This window comes from Carassius auratus, chromosome 37, assembly GCF_003368295.1.
Source record: "Carassius auratus strain Wakin chromosome 37, ASM336829v1, whole genome shotgun sequence".
NCBI classification, from domain to species: domain Eukaryota; kingdom Metazoa; phylum Chordata; class Actinopteri; order Cypriniformes; family Cyprinidae; genus Carassius; species Carassius auratus.
Genome location: NC_039279.1, coordinates 10,585,194 through 10,607,788, shown reverse-complemented (window position 1 = coordinate 10,607,788; position 22,595 = coordinate 10,585,194). Strand labels below are relative to the sequence as shown.

The 22,595-nt window shown below is 37.7% G+C and overlaps 2 protein-coding genes across 2 annotated transcripts in view; one reads left to right on the top strand and one right to left on the bottom strand.

Annotated features, from left to right (window-relative positions):
* The window catches only part of LOC113056156 (integrin beta-3-like), a 14,296-nt gene extending 9,030 nt beyond the window's left edge, over window positions 1-5,266 (bottom strand). Inside the window, exons 1-6 of the mRNA XM_026222706.1 lie at window positions 4,848-5,266; window positions 4,000-4,085; window positions 1,496-1,700; window positions 1,168-1,420; window positions 622-784; window positions 338-499 (exon numbers count right to left, since the gene is read on the bottom strand). Of these exons, the coding sequence (XP_026078491.1) occupies window positions 338-499; window positions 622-784; window positions 1,168-1,420; window positions 1,496-1,700; window positions 4,000-4,085; window positions 4,848-4,923 (945 nt within the window). The 5' untranslated portion in view covers window positions 4,924-5,266. The remainder of the gene's footprint in view (window positions 1-337; window positions 500-621; window positions 785-1,167; window positions 1,421-1,495; window positions 1,701-3,999; window positions 4,086-4,847) is intronic.
* Window positions 1,556-22,595, top strand: synpo2lb (synaptopodin 2-like b). The gene is made up of 5 exons (XM_026222705.1): window positions 1,556-1,681; window positions 6,634-6,866; window positions 10,139-10,290; window positions 10,378-11,099; window positions 18,165-22,595. Exons 2-5 carry the CDS (start codon window positions 6,765-6,767, stop codon window positions 20,783-20,785), a joined length of 3,597 nt encoding a protein of 1,198 aa, XP_026078490.1. The 5' UTR covers window positions 1,556-1,681; window positions 6,634-6,764; the 3' UTR covers window positions 20,786-22,595.

The following is a 22,595-nucleotide window of genomic DNA, read 5'->3' as shown; positions in this document are numbered from 1 at the left end:
TTGGATGGCAATTTCCTCCACTAGTAATTGGCTGAAAATAGGAAGTTAATCCCACACTGAAATTGGTTTAATGTATAGGCCGATATGTTTAATGTTCAATTTATCAAATCAAATCAACTTTATGTCAACTTTTTATGTCAGTTTGATTCACATATCTGACAAGTTTTTTTTACGTAAATTTGTTGTATTTTCTACATGAATTGCACACTGGGTATGCAGTACAGTGTGTCTAATGCTAAACACCCAACACCCAATCAAACACCCAATCAAAAACTGTTTTGTCTATATATGCCACTCAGAATTTACTAAATAGTCATTAAAAGAATCAACAGAATACCATAGTTGTAGACATATTGTAGACGTTATCTGTGTCCACATAACACTGGCCATCATTGGGTCGTACAATGCCCGCCAGGCGCCCATCGAGAGCCACGTGTGTCTTGGCATCTGTGGTGAAAACCAGTAAGTGAGATGCACCTGGTCTCCAACCAATTTTCTCCTGGGAGAAAGACATAAATAGTCCAATGAGAATGCTTATTTTAGGCCAAAAATAACGAAAGCTACTTAGAAAAGTATTGTAAAGTTCTTTGTATTTCTTTTTGCTTGTTTAGAGAGTTCAACCTTGCACACAGCTGCCTGTATAATGGCATCAAAGCCTCCCTCTGGGGCGTCCCTGTTCCGAGACACCGTCTGTTTCTTCACTTCCTCTGTAAAGCGGCTGACCTCCTCCGTCAAAGACAGAACGTGTCTGTAGCCAAACTGAGGCTGGCATTTGTATGGGATCCTATGGTAGATAATGTAGTAAGATGTAAAAGGGTCAAAAAGGAAAATTAGGGGTAAGAACGTTCCGGAAGTCAATACACAGTAGAAATGGGCTACTACTATTACTGTGTAACCATGCCAAACCTGATAGGTAATGTTGGTTATTCAACTTTGTCGGCACAAATGAGTCGCAACATCCAAGATTTAGAAAACAGCTTACAGCATGACACTTATTTTGTATGTAACTCAGCAAATGGGGACACTTTAACCATAATAGCAGTGTGTCTAAAGACGTAATATCAGATTCTGTCAGCCAACAAGCACACCGCCCAGTTACAGGTTTGTAATAAACAGCCATCATCTGTAATGTTCCTGTTCAGCGTGTAAATATACGTCATCACTCACGAGTAACAGGGATTTAACACGGCTTCTTGAGGTGAGATGAACATGTACGGGGACACGGGTTTATCCACAAAAGCCCCAAAGCCCATACGTAGATTGCTGGTGGATTTACTCATCTCTTCAGCCAGGCCTTGCCCCAACTGTCGCAGCTGAGTCAGGTCGTCATTCATGGAGTAGGACAAGTCCATCAGATAATACAAGTCCACAGGGTAGTCCTCAACCTGACGGACTTTCAGTGTGAAGACCTGGGAATCATCTGTGGGACGCCAGAGAAACAATTTGGTCTAATGGAGGAACATGTGGTCATTTGTTTAGGGGTTGATGAACTCACCGGGTCTCAGAGAGATGCGTATGCTTTGAGGTTGGATCTGGGTGACGTCGGTGGTGGATCCCGAGGCTTTGTCACTGAGATCTTTGTTCTCTGTCACATGCATTTTACTGGTGGGATACTCCAGAGCTCCGCTCCTGCATCCTGCCTCTATGAGGTTCTTCTTCAGGTCACATCGGGAGGAACCAGGTACATCTTGTCCAAAATCCTGATAAGCATTTGGCAGACAGTTATACATGCAGTATACCATGGTATAGGGCACTAAATAAAGATTACTGCATCAAACAGAATTACAAAAATTCCCAAAAATAAGTTTCAAACACTCCCCTCATTTGCCATCGGTTGAACAAATAAGTAAACAAATTGTTTAGATAATATATATGTATATTTATATATCTCTCTCTCTCTCTCTATATATATATATATCTACATCTATCTATCTATCTATCTATCTATCTATCTATCTATCTATCTATCTATATATATATATATATATATATATATATATATATATATATATATATATATATATATATATATATATATTTGTATCAGGACGTCACTATCGAGATGAAAAAAAATAGCTGGATTTTTCATAACAACAGAGTCCTTATTTTACTTCCTGAATATCAACAAGTTTTAGTCCTACCACATGAGTCACACTTTATGAGAGAAGTCATGCATTTTAGAATAACAATACAGACAAAAACAAAGGAAGATTTGCTATCCATTCTGTTTTTCCTCTTAATAAAGATACAATGGCTGTAATGCTAAAATGCATTGAAAACATTTGATATTGTTTCCATAAAACATTTACTTTTTTTGAAAGAAAAAAAAATTCTAAATGCAAGTTATTGATCGTTTTTGTGACCGATTTATCCATTCATGTTTCTTTTTTCATTTTAAATTATTTATTAACAATCATTTATTGTGAGCTCTGATTTTTGTTTTTTTAATGGCATAACTCATTTTTCTGTGAAATCACTTTCTTACAACCAGCTGCTAGCTCACATTCAGATCTGCCTTCATCCAATCAAAAACTGATGGATAGTAAAATACTACTTAATATATATAAAAAAATTATATTACTTAATAATAAAAGAGAAAAAATCTGTCACTACTTCACTTTCACAGTTTTAGCGCGGCTTTAAAAATGCCACTGACTACTCTGACTCGCGTACTAAAAAATATTTTTACTAACACACACACACACACACACACACACTAGATAATTTATTATCTTGGTCAGACCAGATTAACCACATTGTCAAGATGAGCAGGTGTATCGCTATGTCCAGAAAATGCTCTGTATATTGTCCAACTGCTACATTGAAAAATGTTGTCCAAAGTCTCACTTATATTACTGTCCAGTAGTTTGGACTAGTGCGGCCCAAAAACATCTAAGAAAACTTCAAATTGCACAGAATAGAGCGGCCAGAGTAGTTCTGCACTGTTCTTTTCGCGCTAGTGTGCGTGAGATGCATATTAAATTATCTTGGTTAACAGTAGAGGCAAAAGTAAAATATAATCTTTTGTTGCTCATGCACAAGGTCATGGCTAATGATGCATATAACTTTATAAAAGAAAAAATTTTGTTTAGCGGACATGGTCATGAGCATGTGACACGCTCAGTCAGCAACAAGATAATGATTACTCCTAGTCCAAGATGTAATTTTATGAAGAAAACTGTTGTATACAGAGGGGCTGTAGAGTGGAACTCACTTCAATCCAGCGTCAGGGAACTCAAAAGTATATTTTCTTTTAAGAAAACAATAAAACAGAGATTACAGGTGTTAAAGTATTACTTATCTTTATTTCTGCATGTTTTGTTTTAAATTGTTTGAATTGCATGTTGAGTAGATGTTGCTTTTTGGATAACTGCATAATTTGTACTTCTTTCAAGTGTGTGTCATGGTAGCTAATATATCGTATAGTTTTTACAGATTTTATTGATGAATTGAATTTTGTACTTTTGTATTGTGATTTCAGTGGACCCCAGGAAGACTAGCGACCACCATAGTCGGAGCTAATGGGGATCCAAATAAAACAATAAAACAATAAAAACACACATATGTTGGTACAGTATGTGTATTTTACGGGGACTCCAGACATACTGTAATGGTTTGCATACTGTAGAAACTATACTTTCTGTCCCACTACCAACCTTACCCCTAAACCTACCCCTCATAGAAAACTTTCTGCATCTTTAGATTTTCACACACACACACACACACAAAACAACAACATAATGTTGTTTGCTTTTTAAGCCTTCTGAATTAAAGAGACACAGGAAGTGTCCTCATAAACCACCTTCACATTGTAACACCTATGTCATACCCATGTAATTAGACAAATTTGTATCATCAAAAACTACCTACAAAGATGCACACACAAACAATACTACTATCCATTTTCTCTTACAGCTCTCCAATCCATCCAGGAATCTTAATAATATGATAAAATCTAAAGTAAACATGTTTCAGCTCAGTCATTGCAGATCACCACACCTCTTGAAAACACCAGGCACAGGTTGGATGCACCGCCAGGCACTGCTGACACGTGCTGGCTCCTCGAGAAGTACAGATGTTGGAGCCTGGGAGGAAAAGAAAAAAGCAAATTGTTGATCTCCAGTTGCATTTAACTTGTAGCCTGCAGCATGTCTAATCATAAACATATGATCAGATTAATTAACTCCATTTGTAAAGTATTTAAATGATTAGTGTGTTTCAATATTTTTGAGATGTTCTGCATCAGGCAAAACATTTCATAAACAGAAAAGTTCATAAAGTTCACATACACAAATCAGACTTTTATTAGACCTGGGTCGAGTTGCATTCAAATAGTCACTATATTTATGTGTGTATTTTAAAAAATCGTTTGACCAACTAGCAGTTAGCCAAGCGGTAATCAGTCTTACTTTTCTGACTCAGATTTTTCAGACTTTATAAAGTTATGACTAACTTTTTAAGACGACTCTAAGCAGTTTATGCAGCTGGGCCCTGTTTGCCAAATCTTTTATAATGGGAATGATGTGGGTCCATGTAGTGCATCTATCAAATAATGTTGCTGTTTTAAGGAAAGAAAGAAAGAAAGAAAGAAAGAAAGAAAGAAAGAAAGAAAGAAAGAAAGAAAGGCTACTCCCAAAAGTGTCCATAGGAAATTAAAGATATAAATAAATTATTTATTATATTAGACAGTCAGAATATTTTCATCCGCTACCTTCAACTACATCGCGAGTTCAGACATAAAATATATCCAAATATGATAACATGTCAAAATGCGATCAGACCAGGCAAAAAGTTGTTAACACAAGCTATAAAATAAGTTAACAGAAAACTAATAAGACGGGACATACCTAGTCCAGCATCAGTTAAGAATAAAACTACACAATAAATCCATAAACTGAAGAGTTTGGGTGAAGTTTTCTCCATCTCTGTTTAGTTGTCAGCCAGTTGATAGCCTATAGGTGTTTATCTCTCTTCTTTTCCGCTGCTCTGTGCCCTCCTCCTCCTCTTCTTCCTTTTCCTTTCCCTACTTCAGCACATCAGACCAACATCAGATAAAGAGTCCATTATGACAAAACAGCGTTTATTTCCGAGAGAGGGGGCAGAGGAGGGGCCGACTCGAGAACATTTTTTTTAATTTTTTATTTTTACGACAATCGCATCATTGATGAACTGGCTTATTAAGGAGGAATCGGACAGCCTGTTTGACATCACCACAGTGGATATCAAGTTTTTAAACATAAGAGAGATGTAAGAAAACCCATGGCAATCGATTTAATGAATATACCTGTACCAGAACATAGATTTGCCGCTCAAATGTTTCTTTTCGGGTGTGTTGGATTTTAATCTTGGTAATTGATATTTGAACAATATTATTGACGGTAGTTTTCATAAAATTTGTTACAAATTGTTATGATGGATTATGAGCATGAACCATAATTATGAGCAGAATGAATTATGTCATACACAAATTAATCTGGATATTTAGGGGTTGAAGTGATTAGAAACTAAATCGATGAAATATTGCAATATAGTAAAACAAATGTACATTTCCATTAGATTATTAATTTAGACACATGTTAATTGGCCATTTCATCTACCTAATTTGACAAGTTCTAATTCATGACACATTAAAGGTCATTTTTCACAGTGTCCAATTTTTACAGGAAAACGTGTTATCTGTGCTAAATCTTGCTTTCAGATCTACAGTTCTTGTTGCTTTATATGTAACAAACAACAAGGGGTTTTTAACCATATCACCCAACCATCCACATACGAACTTCACTGTAACTTACCAGATGGTGTGGGTACTGTTCTCCCTCTAGTGGCTAAATTGTGAATACTTTACATTATTTATATATATATGAAGAGCATTCTTTTGATATATATATATATATATATATATATATATATATATATATATAATGTAAAATCTTCACAATTTAGCCAATTTGGAGTTAACTATTCTTTTGAGAACATCTAAAAAAATTGTTAATGGTAAATGTTTTCTGAAAACTATCATATGTTTGGATGGTGCTGTAGTCCATGCTAGAGAAAAAAAAGCGGAAAATTGCTGGTGATAAATTACTAAATAATACTCACAATATCTAAATTATAAATGAAATAATATTTGATTATAATAAACTCTTTTCACGTAAACATCTTTAGTCAAGCAACATTATATCTAAGATCAAATGATCAAGTCCCCATAATTATTTAGCTGATGAACCCCCCAGGAGTAACCAATTTTCCAAACATTTATTTATAATGTCTATTGAGCATCATTAAGGTTTGTTTTAATTTGCAATATGTTCTTGTGTCATCTGACTCCCAAAAATAACTCCTCTAATAGCTCCCTTTACTTTTTGAGGGCATTCACAGATAAAGCTCGGTGGGACTGCTGGGGTATTTATTTTTAGAGAATCTATCAGCATCCTTTGGATGTGGCTGTGGATTGACAGGACAAGTGTGGAATGAATGAAGGAGGTCCTAGTTATAACGTGCACCCTCTCACTGTCCCAGCATTCCAACTAAAAGAGAGATAGAGCCGTTCTTGTTTCCTCCCGCCCCCTTTTGCTCTCCCCACACTACACATGCTCATGGCCCATGGGGTGTGTGTCTGCACTCACCTCTCAGGATTGACAGAAGCTCTGCAAGCAGTCTAGGAAATGGTGGAGGACTGAACATCCAGGGATGGGACGCTTCTATTGAAAGAAACTAAGAGCCAAGAAACATTAAAAGAGAGACACAAAGCCACCGAAAGAAAAATGGTTGCAGAGGAGGTAGTGGTGACCCTGTCAGGAGGTGCACCTTGGGGTTTTCGATTACAAGGAGGAGTTGAGCACCAGAAACCACTCCAAGTGGCGAAGGTAAGGGGATGGTTGGATTGGATACCTGGTTATGCTGAATCATGTGTCTCATTATTTTAAAGAATGACCTGTAAAGCTACTGAAATCCTCTGAAACTTCAAATTTAAACTAGTCTAAGTTTTGTTTATGAGCAATATGAGTAATATAATACATAGCTAAACTGTGATGTGTCAGTATTTTCTCATTAATTAATGTCATTATTAAAAAGGAGATATATACACTTATCTTAATTGCAACTTATTTTTCATTTTAAGTGCCCCCAAGTTCTTATCAAGTTTATACCAAAATGAACATCCTCACCCATGCTAGAATGGGCCACATGACCAACATGAGTATTTAACAAACAATGTCCTCAATAAAACAATTATTCAAATTAGACAATGTGATTTTACGAATTACGTATGTGATTTAAATAAATTACTTTTCATGAAAAAATCTCATTAGTAAAATCACATTGTCTAATCTGAACAAGTATTTTAGAATTATTTACAATAAAAAAAATGTAAATGTTAAATTATAAATAATTTAATTTTAAATAATTTTTTTGTAAATTTACTTTCTTTTTTTATTTAATTTATATATAAAGTCAGTGACGAATGTACTGCATTTAATGTGATCCTAGTCTGACTTAATTTAGCAGATATGCTTCTTTAGTGAGGAATGTAACACTTGATAAGCCGTCAGGAGTATATTGTTATTGAGGACTATTTCTGTTAAGTACTAATGTGGCCCATTCCAGCATGTGTAAAGACATGTTTAATCATATATCATTTTGCAATTAAGATATAGCACCTACATATCTTCCATTTAATAAAGGCAAACATTAATGTAAAAAATACTGTCACATACATTTCAACTGCAGGCCAGAAGGCACTTCTTTTATCTGCCGATAAATGCAGTTCAAGAGAGCTATTTGGCTGTGTGCTGCAAGCTCCACAGATAAACCTGCTTCTCTTCAATCTTATCCAATTGACAGCTTTTGTTTAGCTTCCTCTGGAATCCAGATATTTAAAAGAAGCATTCTCACACAGTTCTGTATAAATGAGGATGTTATTTCAGGACTGAATAGAATTACAGCCAGTGTATACTTATAAGCACAGTATGCCCCATTTGATAGGTGACAACTGTGTGCAATGCATTTCCCCTGATCTAAGGGCTATTTTTAATTGTTGAGTAAAGCCATAGACTATCTAGTCAACTCTTTCCACGTTCTGATGGGAAAAGATATCCATCAGAGAGTGATGGGCCTGATTTTTTTATTTAGAAAAATATATTTTTACTTGGAAAACAAATGTTCGTCCAGCATCAGGGATCATTTCAAGGTTACTTCTGCAGACTTTCAGTTTCCTTTTGTGGTGTAGCCTTTTTTTCCAATGCCATCTCCAATTTTAATTGAGCTATTCTGATCCACCCGGATCTCTGATTGCTTCTTTTAAACCTGGCATCAAGAATGTCCTCAGTGACATTTGCCCAGCTAGCAAAATGCTTTGGCAATGTTTTGAAAATGCCTAAAGACGTACAACATGTCCTCATAATACCTGCTCATATAGTGCTTATAATGTAAATGCATTCATACTTACATGAAATCCTTTGCTATCCGATATGATGCAGATATGATTAACTACTTTTAAAAAACATGCACTCATTGAGTTTTAAGCTACAGTAAATCTATTGAGGCTAAGTGACCCTTCACAATAGTTGAGCACTTTATTTAGGCTATGTGGACAACACATGGTGAATTTATGACATGCCCTGGTTCAGGTCTGCAAAGAGGCAACAGCTGTCCTGGCACCAGCTGCTGTTGTTGTTCCCCCTTGCATTCTCAGATCATTTGATCGGCAATAAGAAGTAGGTGAATGAGCATGGCTTTCATCCATTTTCATTTAGTTACAAATTGTTGGTAACACTGGTAACAACAATTTGTAACTAGATGAAAATGGGTGTCTTCAGAAAAAAGCATGTTAACACTGTGCGTGTTGTTCAATGGTCTTCATAGCATTTATTTTTGTCTAACATGCACATACAAGTATAAAATTAGAAGCTTCATGAGACAAAACAGTCTGAGCTGCTCTGAGCTGAGCGAAACCCTTCAGGCCTTTGAAGAGGAATACAAATCTATGCTTTTTTTTTATATAGGTCTAATAATAAAATATTATTCCAATTGCCCAAAACAGTTTGTTTATAAAGTACCTATAGAAGCAGGAGACAAAGACAGGAATGTGGTCAGACTTTTAGCTTGGTGCGTGTTGGAGAAGTAAGTGTCGGAACCATGCTCTCATATTTGACAGATGACAGATGATTTGACAAAATGCCATATACTCTCTTTAAACATACAGTGGCTTCTTCTCTTCAATATGCCATTACAAAACCCTGAGGATGAGGCCTAACTTATCTTTAAATTGACACTGGAATTATATGATTCACAGTTAACTTGTTTATAGTTGATTGAACTATTCAAGCTGATTCAATACATGATACAACATTTGGTGCAGTATATTTAAACACTTATGTGATGTATTTTAGGCATTCATTAAGATTCATTTGAAAATGTCAAGTCATTAATGAACAAAGCGCCTCTGGTGGTGTTCATTATACAAATAGAATGAATTGCATTTCATATTGATGAACACAAATGATTCACAATATAAAAGTCATATTTCAACATCATCAGGATTTGCAATCAAGAAAACACACAGCAAGAACAGAAGAACCTTTGAATGAAGAAAGGCGCTATTTTGTAAATAGTTTAAAGTGTAATAAGGGTTTGATTAGCCAGTGATAATGTTGTCCAGCCACCGACTGTGATGTGAGACCATCACTTGCCACTCAGAAAGAGAGATAACCCACTGACTTATAAGTAACAGTATGAAAAGTGAACCAGAGTATGATAAGGTTTTGTAGGGGAATGTGAGCGATACTACTATCCTAAACTAAATTCTTATTCACAAGTAAAGCAGTCTTACTAAATTAAACATTGGCTACAAACATATGTGCTTTACGTATAGCCACCATTTTTATGTGAAGGTTCATTAACTGCTAAATACTAAACCAGAAGAATAACAAAGTGCAATGTTTATAATTCCAACAATATTTCAGGCAGCATAACAAGCTGTTTTGCACAGCTAAAAATAACTGGAAAGGGGTGACACAGAAAGCATTACACATTTAAATAAGGTAAAAATTAGGTGAATATTTATCATTTATTTAGCGTCTCTCAATGAAACTCATCAACAGAGAGTTTGTGCTGACGTTGTTTCCCCCTGCTGTTGAAGGTGAGAAAGCGCAGTAAGGCCAGCCGGGCTGGACTCAGAGAGACTGATGAGCTGGTGTCAATCAATGATGTATCCTGTGGAACACTGTCTCATGCTGACGCTATGAATCTGATTGATAGCAGCAGAGGAACCCTCCATGTGCGAATTAAAAGGTCAGAGTGAGATAATCATTATCACAAGGAGTTGTTAGTCATGCTATAAAACCTATACTCAAGATAAATCACTGTGCTTTCATTCAGGGCCCCAGCTGCATATCAGTCAGTGGTGCTTCTGGATCGGGCCCTCTCACCCCGTATTGATAAGGAGTACCAGGCAGCCTTGAGAGCCCTGTCGCCTCCACTTACCTCTGAACGGTCCGGTGTCATTGGAGCATCGCTCGTGTCTTCAAACGATGGCCTCGAGTGGTTTACATCCCCCCCAGACAGTGAAGCTTACTATGGTGAGACAGACAGTGATGCAGATGTGGCAGCACAAGAGAAACAGCGTAGACAGAGACGACGAAGCCCCAGTAGCTCTCCAGCCAAGAGTCCTGGCCAAGCTGCACCCTGGGAGGAGGAGACTTCGGAACTGAGTGGCTATGAGAGCGCCCAGGATGTCTGTATGTACCCTCAAACACATATCTGGCCTGTATCTGATCTTGAGGAAATTGGGATTCAACAACAGCGTGAAATGCCCGGGGTGGCCCGCAGAGAGGTGGTCTACCAGCCCCCACAGGACGAATGGTCACACCAGGCTGAAAATTCCTCTGAGAATTCTGACCAAAGTCCATCGGGAGCTGCTGAAGTGGACAGTGGCTTCCAGGAGCCCCCCACTGTCCCACCTCCACTTGTTTCTCCAGAGCGGGCAAAAGAGGCTCTCATGCTTGCATCTCACAGACAGATGGTACCAATGGTGGGCCCTGTGGACAACCCAGTTGATGAAGAACTCACAGTAACGTACTTGGACAAGGCCAAGCAAGCTAGTAAGTATCAATCATCTCTTTCACATACCGTCGCACACTGTTCAAAAGTTTGAGGGTTTGGGGTACGTTTTTTCTTGTTGTTGTTTTTGAAAGTCTCTTATGCTCGCCAAGGCTGCATTTATTTGATTGAAATATAGCAAAATATTGCTGCAGGTATATAGTAAAATAATTAGAATTTCAGATAACTGTTTTCTATTTTAATAGAATGAAAAATATAAATAGTCATAACTCAATTAATCATTGTCACATGATCCTTCAGAAATCTTTCTAATATGCTTGTTGGTGCTCAAGAAAAGGTTCTTCTTATTATCAGTGTTGATTTTCTGGATTTTTTGATTTATAGAGGGCAAAAAAAAATTTCATAAGTTAATACAGCTTAAACTCTTATTGACTTAAAGAAAGAAAAAAACTATGACAGAACATAATTAATTTATAACTTTAAACAATAAATGGACACAACTGTGTAGTATACACCAGAGGTGTCAAGTAACGAAGTACAAATACTTCGTTACTGTACTTAAGTAGAAATTTGGGGTATCTATACTTTACTTGAGTAATTATTTTTCAGCCGACTTTTTACTTCTACTCCTTACATTTTCACGCAAGTATCTGTACTTTCTACTCCTTACATTTAAAAAAATAGCTTCGTTACTGCTATTTCAAACCGGATTGTTATCGTTCAGAGAGAGAGAGAGAAAAAAACCCTATCCAGATAAATCGCGCGATCAGGATGGAGTGAATTTGATTGTGGTTGGATGAGAAGTATACACATATACCATTCCCACACCCTATTGGTCCATACGCGATCCATCACACCTGCACGTGACACAAATCACATCACAGTCCAGCCAGGACATAGACAGTTTTGGGTTCGTTTGTCAAAAAATATACTTCTTAAAAGTAGGTTGGAACCAGTAGTATCCGATCGCCTCAGAGTCAGTCCGCTTAAATTTCAAATGAAACCGGCGTCAGTCCGGTCTCCTGACTCTCCTCCCGTCTTTCAGCGCGCTCTTCAATCCGCCGACCACGGTGGAGCAGCGCGAGCTCAAACAGAGACAGAGGACACAAGGTGTGTGTTTACCGATAGATTGTTAGAATATATGTATCTGTGAAGTTCTTTGTCATAAATACAGTTTACAAAAGGTCACGATCAGTCGGTTTCATCTAGTGTAAAGTTTTCGCTTGTCACCGCTAATCACGAAACAGCTGTTTCCTTACACTTATTTAAATATACTTCATTTAATCATACGTACATACACTACTGTGCAAAAGTCTTAGGCAGTATTTTCACTTAAAAGAATGGTGTTCGGCCAGTTATTTATATATTTTGCTGTAGAGTGTCAGTATAAAATATCAGTTTACAATTCCAAACATTAATTTTGCCATCGTCAAACTGCTTGTGCATTCAAAATCGCACTAGATTATTATTAAAATTAATGGCAAACTACTGTCCTACTGACACATTGCAGCAAAAGATATAAATAACTGGCTTAAAACCCTTTTTTGGGGTGAAAACACTATTCTTTCTTTTCCATAAGACTTTTGCACAGTACTGTATTTTAAAAACGAGATTGTTGCTACTTTATAAAGAATGAGCATACAGTAATTCACAGAACTGATTTAAGACAGTGACAGACAGCACTCATCTTAACTAAATATCAGAGTAAGTGACAGAGATTCAGCAGAAACATTATGTGTACTTTTGTATTAAATAATGACCCAGATTGTGAAATACATTTATTAGCCTTAGATTAAGGGAAGCACAACTTGGGAAATGAGAGCATCCAAGGTGAAAGCTATGGATTTATTTTAAATATTTGTAATGTTCTTTAATGTTATCCATAGTTTTTTTTGTAGTTCTTTTTTTTTTTTTTAAGTATCGGTTCAGGCACGTTGAGGCGCCAGTACCATTTTAAAAGTATCGAAAAGGCACTGGACCCTACTTAAAAGTTATTATTTATTTCTCACTACTGGCTCATTTGCCAAATGGGTGCTTTCTCTTCGTCCTCCACAAATTAAGCTACTGTAGGTAGTTGGGTAGTGAGACGTTTTAATAAATTATCGTTTGTGATTAATGACGCAAATGACAATGTTGTGATATCTAGGCTATAGAGCATCACAGTCCCACCCACAGCTGGTGCCGGAACTAAAAATTCAATGCAATTTCTGCATTGACATTTGGGGTATAAGCCATTAAAACGTAACCATACATAGTAGACTTAAAACCAGCTACGGCTGTACTAAGCAACAGTATATGCTCATATAAACGTAAAAAGATCATGGGGGCACTAACCTTGTTTTGATCTAAATGCCTTTTATTCGCTATGTCTTGACTAAGTACTTCATTACCCACAATCCTGAACAATCCCACAGTGATGCATCTGATTGGTGGAGCTCGTATAACCGTCTGGTTAAACCCCTCGAAGGTCCGTGAAGACTGAAGATCATTAATAAAAAAATAAAATAAAATAAAAACCTGTATTGCGTTTTTGCACGGTAGACTTATCAGTGCAATCATGATCTCCTTGGCTGCCATTGAGAGTTTTGCAGGGAGGTTGGTAACTTTAGTTAGCATTATCGTCCACTTTAGCTAGGCTACTGTAGCCTCCATATGAAATGAGTCATATCAAGCATTTTATAATGCCACTGTCAAAACAATATTTAGCCTAGACATACCTTTTTGTGCATTCACTGAACATTTGTGTAATGGCAATGACGTGTTGACGACTGAGCGGTGATTGCAGTCAGGTACAAAGCACTGCACCATTGCTGACGTTATCGTTAACCACTTTCACACACGCACACAATATAAAATACACAATGATAAAATAAAAATCAATACACAATACATATATAAAACACTATTTATTTACACGATTAATACTGAAAGAACTGCTATTACTGCACATTCACTATATAAAATACAATTCACTGGAGGAAAAAGTTCGCGCGAGCGGCCGTCATCAGATTTGGATGTCGCTCAAAAGGCTCGTTGCCTCGTTCGCAGTTGTGGCTTCAGTCGAATTCAATGGGGCGCGGTGGTTTATGGGATGAGTAGTTCCTGCGCTCGAAATGAAAATACATACACAGTCTTGTACCTTTGACTTTTTTTGGATTTTGTCTTAATTTTTTCACTTTAAATGATATGTTATATGCTTATGAGTTCAGCCGTAGCTGGTTATCCTCACACATGCTCTAAAACTCTTTAGATACGGATTTTTCCGAAAGTGAATGGGAGAAATGAATGGGAAGTTTACTTCCGGCACCAGAGCTCTCTCGGGCTGTGGGTGGGACTGTGAAGCTCTATATCAACTTTGTAACTCGTTACTCTCCGAACACTGGACATAGCAGACGTATGTACCGAATACAAGAAGCTATCAATCAAGAAGGTATCAGGATTATGAGTTATTTTTCATTTTTAGTTTTTGAATAATCACTTAGATTAATCATTCATTTTGACAGCACTATAATGTTTATTGTAAATAGTCAACCACACAAGAGTAATTGTTTCTTAGCCTGCACCAATGTTCTTGTCCATTGCCCTCACAGAGTCCTGCAGCTAAGCTTGGATGTACATTTACATTCCATTCAAGGTTATTGATGACATGCCTCTGAAGTTTGACTTTTTGCACCATAACAATACTTATTGGCAACTAGTCATCATATCTCTAGCTCTTTAATGTATTTGCATTGTACTAAAATGAGTTCATTTTCAATGGGCATATATGTGGCTGAAACAGGTAGCCTAGTGCCTCCCAAATTTTTCAACATGAACATTTTAATATAACATTATAGTCATTATGGCCTTTAGAATTTTTTTTTTTTGAGGAGGTGGGGTAGTGCACAATAGGCCCTTGTGGCACGGCCCAAGCTTTTGTTCTTAATGGCATTTTTTTTCCTTACATTACTTTTACTTTTATACTTTAAGTAGTTTTTTAAACCAGTACTTTTACACTTTTACTTGAGTAAAAAGCTTGAGTTGATACTTCAACTTCTACAAAAGTCTTTTAAAACCCTAGTATCTATACTTCTACTTGAGTAATGAATGGCAATACTTTTGACACCACTGGTATACACATAACTGCACATAATTCAAATAAATAAGTAAAGTTAAATGTCAGACTAGCAGTTAACTATTAACTAGCAATAGCACACAATTAAAGCTATGCATTTTTACCTTATACCAAGAAACTGATTAATGTTGTCCAAATCATATATGGATTTATTAAACTAAATTATGTTGCTTGAACTAATTTTAACTATGTAAATAGAGCAATAAGCAAAAATGTATTTTTGAGTATATATCAATAGTGAGCTCAGCATTTCTGAACCTGCATCTCTTTCTGTCATTACCTTATACATTATTACTGGACTTTGTTAAATGTAACCTTTGGAAATCCACTAGATAGAATTCCATTTCTAATGTCAGAAAATAGTCTGAATCTGGGTTCAGTGGTATTTCATAAAATCAAGGCAGAAGTCAGTCTATTCAATTCTGCATACTGTGTGTTGACCCTTAAAATTGATTTTCTTGAGTAAGGGCGTACAGAGTACATTTGAGGTTGATATAAGTAACTATTATTGCGTTCAGGTATGGTAATCTTAAAATAGTAAATGTTGCATTTTTAAAGCTTGTGAAATTTGAATGTGTTTAATCATTATCTAGTTGTTTATATGACAAACTGTAATTAAAGATACATATTGCTTCATTAGTTAGCACAGAACCCAGGAACAGGATATGGCTCAATAGGAAATAATCATATGGTTGTGATTGAGCTCATGCAGATGTTGGTGATGGGGGTTCCTCGTATCCCCTTGCTGAGGGTTTAGTGGAGTAGAGGAAAGGGGCTGGTCTCAAGTGAGCAAGAGACTATATTTGTCCCTTGACTCACGCTTATAACACAGACCTCTGTTGCATGCTGCTAAAGGCATGTCCAGTTGCTGTCCAGTGTCAGTGATATTTCATTCTCTCCATTTAAACTGGTCAGGCCAATAATGATCTGGACTTAATAAACAAAAAATTCTACACCTTTAGTTTATTTCTGTTTTTTAAACACTATTTAAAATATTAAGGACTGTGAAAGTCTTTAATGAATGGATATGTATTGATATCAACCATTCTTATACAGAATACAAATTAGTATTAAACTAGATTGGGCCAACCTAACCTTACACTGACTGGTAAATGTTAAGGCTGATTATTCATTCTCAGTAATTCTCAATATTTTGACTTCTGGTACTTGTGTTGTGGTTCAGGAACTGGATTTATTACTTAAATTTTTTTTTTTTTTTTTTTTTTTTTACATTTTCTACTGAAGCAAAGTGCTGATTTTTACTTAGTATCATATGGACTTGAGTCACTGTTCAGTGAACTAAAAGCTTATCCTTCTCAAAGGTTAAAAATCTGACCTTGAATATGAGATACGCACAGGTGTCAATGTGATGTAGTTAATGATGTGATGAGGATCAGGAGTCTATTTTTCACATTTCTTCTTATAGCAATATAAACTCATATTGGAAACTTCATTGGAGTCAAACAATATATCTTGTGTCTGTAGCTGATGGGGTGCTAATTCCCCTCTCTAAAGCCTTTGGGAAGACTTTCTCCTCAACTAATGGCACTCTGCCCACACTCAGTCTGAAGTTCACTTTGCTTTTCAAGATTGACAGGGTTTTTCTATTTGAGGGTCGTGTAAATAATCATGTTCCTGTGTTTAATTCTGTATCTCCATTGAGAATTCTGAACATTTAGAACTCTTGTTTGTGAATTCTCTCATATGTATGTGCGTCTCACTAAGGCTAGAGACATTAGTGGATTGAGGATAAGGGTCCATGACAGGTGCTATTCTCTGTCACTGTTACTGTAGAAATGACAGAATAAGCCGGGGCATTCAGACGGCCTTGGTAAGAAGAGAAGCCTAAGTGTGCACACCTGTTATTGTGACAACACAGTGGGAGGTCGAACGAGCATGAGATAAAATATTGTGAATGTGCAGATCAGCAGCTGATATTAAATATCTCCGTGTCTTAGAATAGATAGCGAACAAAGATTAAATAGCGTTTGTGGAGGAATCATTTCAATGTGACACAACTGTGGTTACTGACTCATAATTGTCAGAGTATGATTTTTTTCATATGATGTTTGATTTACTTGCATTTTTTGCATATTGAAAACTAAATTGCTGAAATCATCTCATAAATCATATAGCCATATAACCATTTCTCATTAAACATAATTTTATGTCAAATGTTTTGATGCTAGCAGGTATGTACGGGTTAACTTCTGTTTGTTGAAAATTTATTATTTGTACTGTCTAGATAATTAGAAGACTGGAGAGATAATTATAATCAAAGCAAAGCACATTAATGTTTTCATTTGGACCATTTAAATAACAATATTTGGAATTTTATGCTTCATAAATTGATCCAACGTTGAAGATATTTTGAGGCCGACCAGATTAGAAAGAGACTATCTTAGTAAAAATACTGTACCCTTGAGGTTTTTGTTTTTATTTTTGGTTTGTTTTTATAGAAATATCAGATTCCATTACCCTGTCTTTTAATATAGATACTGGATCCCCAGGGGTTACTTACTCAAGCTGTTAGAATGTGATGGGCTATTTCTAGAGAAGGATGAGCTCAGTAATTTACCATGAGGATTTTGGTGCCAGATATTTCAGTATCTAGCCCACTCCATTTGAGTGTCTTATGTCAGAGCTATTCTGACTCAACTAGATGTGTTCCAATCATTACAATGCCAGCTTGATTTATTAAAGTTTACGTTGTAAAGTTTTGATAACTTTATATGTGACTTTATGTTTAATGTTGCCCATTTATTACCAAAGTGTCACTTTATAGATTTGTTCAGTCAAGGCCTGCTAACAGGCTTGTTTAGTTATGTTACGTAAAAAAAAGCCATACATTATATTTTAAATACATAATAAATGTGCTTCATCATTATGTTTAGGTTGTTTAAAATTATATTACAAATGATCCTAATGGTTTAAGTAAAGACCTGATTGATATAGACGCTGATTGATATACACATTATCTTTCTCTCCATAGAGCTACACAGAGGTGAGAGTTTACAAGATAAGCAGGTGAAAGAGGCCCGATCCAAATGCAGAACCATTGCTTCGCTCTTGACAGATGCTCCTAATCCTCATTCTAAAGGTGTGCTTATGTTCAAAAAGCGACGCCAGCGTGCCAAGAAATATACTCTCACCTGCTTTGGCAGCATAGATGGAGAAAGCTGTAGTAACACAGAGGGAGAAACTGAGGACGAAGGCCTGTTTCCTGGAAGCGAATCTGAACTTGATGAGGACTGTTTTTCTGCTGCACCAGACCCTACCTGGGATAGTGGTTACCTGGACATTCTAGACAAGAGAACTTCAGCGTGTGTTGTCCCTGAAAGAGATGCAGAGAATAGTCCAGGCCTAAATGCCACTTCAGGAAAAGGAGCCCAGCTTTTTGAACAACAGAGGAAAAGAGTAGAAGAACATAAGTCAAAGTTGGTAACACCCACTGCTTTCTCCATGCCGCAGTATCAGGGAGACTCGGCCCTGTCATATACCCCAGTTACTCCAGTCACACCCCCAACTTTTCATAGTACCATTATGGTAAATGGGGAACCTTTGGTGGTGAGCAGGACAAGTGCTGTGTTGTCCTCGGCAGGCCAGACACCTGTGTCATCCATGGCAGGAGCATCACCAGAGCAAGCAGACTCATCGACTGCCAGCTCAGTGCACAACAGAACTGCCAGGCCATTTGCCCCTGGTTGTGTGAGCCACCGAGCAGCAACTGCTCCAGTAGTCTTCAGGCCCAGCCCTGCCAAAAAGGCTGGATCACAGGCTCAGGCTGTGTCTATGGCAAATATTCCAGCTCTCTTCTCACCTGCTGGTTCAGAAGGGAAGAAAGCCATCTCTACAACATCACTGTATATCCCTGCCAGACCAGCTACCTACAATGGTCCTTCATCTGTGCTCTCTCCATCCTCAATCACTTCAGGTCCATTTTCTCCTCCCCCTTCAAATGCTCAACTTTACTCCCCAACCTTTTCCAGCACCTCAGCCCCTTTTTCTCCAACATCTTCTCATGTAACATCTTTGAGTTCCCCTTCTGGTATGGCTCAGCCTTACACTCCTCCCCAAACACAGGCAATGCCACTCAGTCATCCGTACCATCATGTGGTTTCTGCCCAATATCAGCCATCTCCACCAGTTCATGTGCAAGCACAGCCTTTCTCTCTCCCATTCACAAATACCCAAGGTCTTCCCAGTGACCCTGCCCCTGCTCCTATCCATGGATTTGCTCCCACAGCACCAAATATGCAGTCTTCCCCAGCACACAAAGTCTCCTTCAACCCATATATTTCTGTGGCATCCACTACTCCAGGAACACCAAATGCACCAGTTGCCCAGCAGCATTCTCTCTCTAACTCCACTGATGGGATCTCTTCTCAAGAGCAGCGGGTCTCAGTCCCTGCTGGCCGCACTGGAATCCTGCAGGATGCTCATTGTTGTGGCACCAAGAAACCAATGTTCAGTGCCAATGAGGAGAAGAAGGCTCCATCTTACAACCCTGAGCTACTGTCTCTAGTGCAGAACTTGGATGACAGATCCCGTTTGGGTGTAGAGGCTGGATTTGAGTCTGGCCCCGAAGAAGATTTTCTCAACTTGGGTGCAGAGGCTTGCAACTTCATGCAGGCACAGGGGTACAAGATGCCACCACCAGTGGCTGCTAAACCAGCTCATACAGCTCCTGAGATGCCTCAGATGCAAGGTAAAGGTGGGGAGCTGTTTGCACGCAGACAGAGTCGCATGGACCGCTATGTGGTGGATAAACAGCCCAAATCTCCAGCGCATCCTCGTGATCCTTCACCTACACCCTCCCTCCCAGCTCACTGGAAATACTCTCCAAACATCCGAGCCCCACCACCCATTAATTATAATCCACTGCTGTCACCTTCTTGCCCTCCAATGGCCCAGCGTGGCACCAAGGCAAATTATGCAAACAAAGTTGGGGTTAAAACAGTGCCTGGCCAACACAAACAGGGTATAAAGGCTCTTGACTTTGTGAGCAGACAGCCATACCAGCTCAACTCATCTATGTTCAGTTATGGAGGTGGAGTCCCTCAAAACACTGCCACTTATCAGCAGCAGCAGAATGGTATTGGCATGACAGGTAAATCCCTTAATGCACCAAAGCAGGTCCCTGTTAAATCAAGCCGTGTGTATGAAATCAAACGTTTCTCCACTCCTACTCCCATGTCTGCACCCACATCTCTGACACCTACTATAATCGCCCCTCGCTCTGCCACAACTCTCGGTGAGCCAATGTGGCGTAATGATGTCACTTCCCCGCCTCCTGTTGCTCCAAGGCCTGCAGTGCCATTCTCACCACCACCTCCTGCTCCGACAGCAGCCCTGCCTGCTCTCCCCAAAATATCCTCTGCCCCTGTAACCAATTTAATGCCTATCCCACAACCCACACCTGGGCAGGCCTACACCCCATTCCAAGCAGCCAAGCAGTTTAAGAGCACCCCTGAGCTGAGTCCACTGTCTGTTGGTGTGCAATCCTCAGGGTCTGGGAGCAGCCAGAACCTACGGGTACCCAGACCCCGCTTCAGCACATCAAGCATGGGTCTGCAACCCAATGTGTGGAGACCTGGCTCCATTCATTACTGAGAATCCACTGTGACAGTAATGACCGCCATATGAAAGAACACTTGAGCTCTGCTTGAGCTCTGTACTGCTAAATGAATTGTTAGACTACAGTTATATAACAAAAAACATCAGTCAAATATTTTTTTTTTTTGCATGTTCACAATTTTAAGTCACAATTATTTTAAAACTAGAGTATGCAGCAACATCATAGATGCCTACATCTGTATATGTATTGTTCAGTTTCTTCACAATATTGAGATAAGTACTATGATTCATTTATTTTTCTATTTCAGTTCACATCTAATTTATTTTACACCAAATCAACATGTTTAACCCTCAGAAACAATTGCACAGTCACTTCTTTTGAGAGTAATTAAATAAATTAATAGCATTATTAATGTCTTATAATAATAAGGTTTGCCATGTACTGGGGCCACAAGGAAAATAAGTGATAACAATCAATTGTTTCGCTATTTTTTTCACTTTGGGCCATAAGGATGGAGTGATAGTTGGTATAGTGGAGTGATAGTGGAGATATAGTTTACATACCCTTTAAACTATATATATTACAGAATCCAGCTGTGACAGAAGATAATGGAGCTTAGAATCATTGAAGGTTTGTGTACACGTGGTATAGAATGTTCCAAGACATGTATTTGCTCGAGTTCTATCAAAGGCTTAGTGACAGAGAGATGAAAGAAGTGTACAAAGAATGTGACAGTGGCTTGAATCAATTTAAATAAATAAAAAAATCCTCAAGTGGAGAGATGGTACCAACTACCCCCTTGCTTTACTCTTGCTTTTTAGTTGTTATCTCTTCTGGCCTCTGCCATGCCCTTACTTGTGATGTTATCCATCCTTTATCTCTTTAAACATCTCTTGAGGTTAGACTGCAGGCCTGTGTTTGTCTAAAGCATTGCACAAAAGCCTTTGCTTCTTGTTTGACGAGGATCAGTATGGATTCTTGATGCATGTGCTCATTTTAACCTCATTATGCTGCGTATGCCGAGGTTTTGACTAAACATTTAGAAAGGCATGTGAACTGCAGGGAATTGTGCTGAAATTCTGAAAGCACTGCTTTATCTTTATGACATATTATGTGAATGTGACATATGACCACTTTCCCTGGTGCTTGCTCTCACTGTGAATGATGCTTTTGCCAAACAGGTATGACATCCATTTCAATCACTTGTGTGAGCTCTTCTAGTGCCTAGTTAAACTTTTCTTGCTTTGCTTTTTATGAGAAAATACCCAATGGCCTTGGTGGGATGAAACAACATGAAATGGTGGGTACCATTTCTCTACTATGAATAAAAAGATTGATCGGATGTAAAGCTATAATGTGCCTTGTAGGCAAGTAGAAAGTGGGAGGTATGAAGCAAGATATTAAACTGATATAAAATTTTAAAGCAAGACTAGAAGAGGGAAAGTGCCTTTTTCACTTTTTTTGGCAATTATATGTGTTTTAGTATTATACACTAAAATATACATTTTCATAAGTGTGTTCTAATAGGACTGTCAGGCTATGTCATGCTTCTACACTTCAATTTGAATTCTTTTTAAGCTTTCATTCTTTAGTAAATGTGTTATGTTTGCATTAAATATTCTGAAAACACTGTAATTATATTAAAACATTAACACTAACACGTGCTTTGGGTTATTTGAAGTCTAAAATGGAATTGTGTCTATTCAATGCAAATGGTTGAATGTGAGTAAATGGAAAGTCTTATGGATTACTGGATTACTAGATTCTGGAATCGGGAAGATCTGAACGAATTTATACTGTGTGATGTTAATTTAGAGCAATGAAAATAAATTTAGAATTATGAAA

Bases quoted from the DNA above. Each gene is read 5' to 3' on its own strand.
- synpo2lb (XM_026222705.1), top strand. From the start codon at position 6,765: ATGGTTGCAGAGGAGGTAGTGGTGACCCTGTCAGGAGGTGCACCTTGG. The intron at 10,291-10,377 runs GTCAGAGTGAGA...GCTTTCATTCAG, and splicing joins CTCCATGTGCGAATTAAAAG to GGCCCCAGCTGCATATCAGT. The intron at 11,100-18,164 runs GTAAGTATCAAT...TTCTCTCCATAG, and splicing joins GGACAAGGCCAAGCAAGCTA to AGCTACACAGAGGTGAGAGT.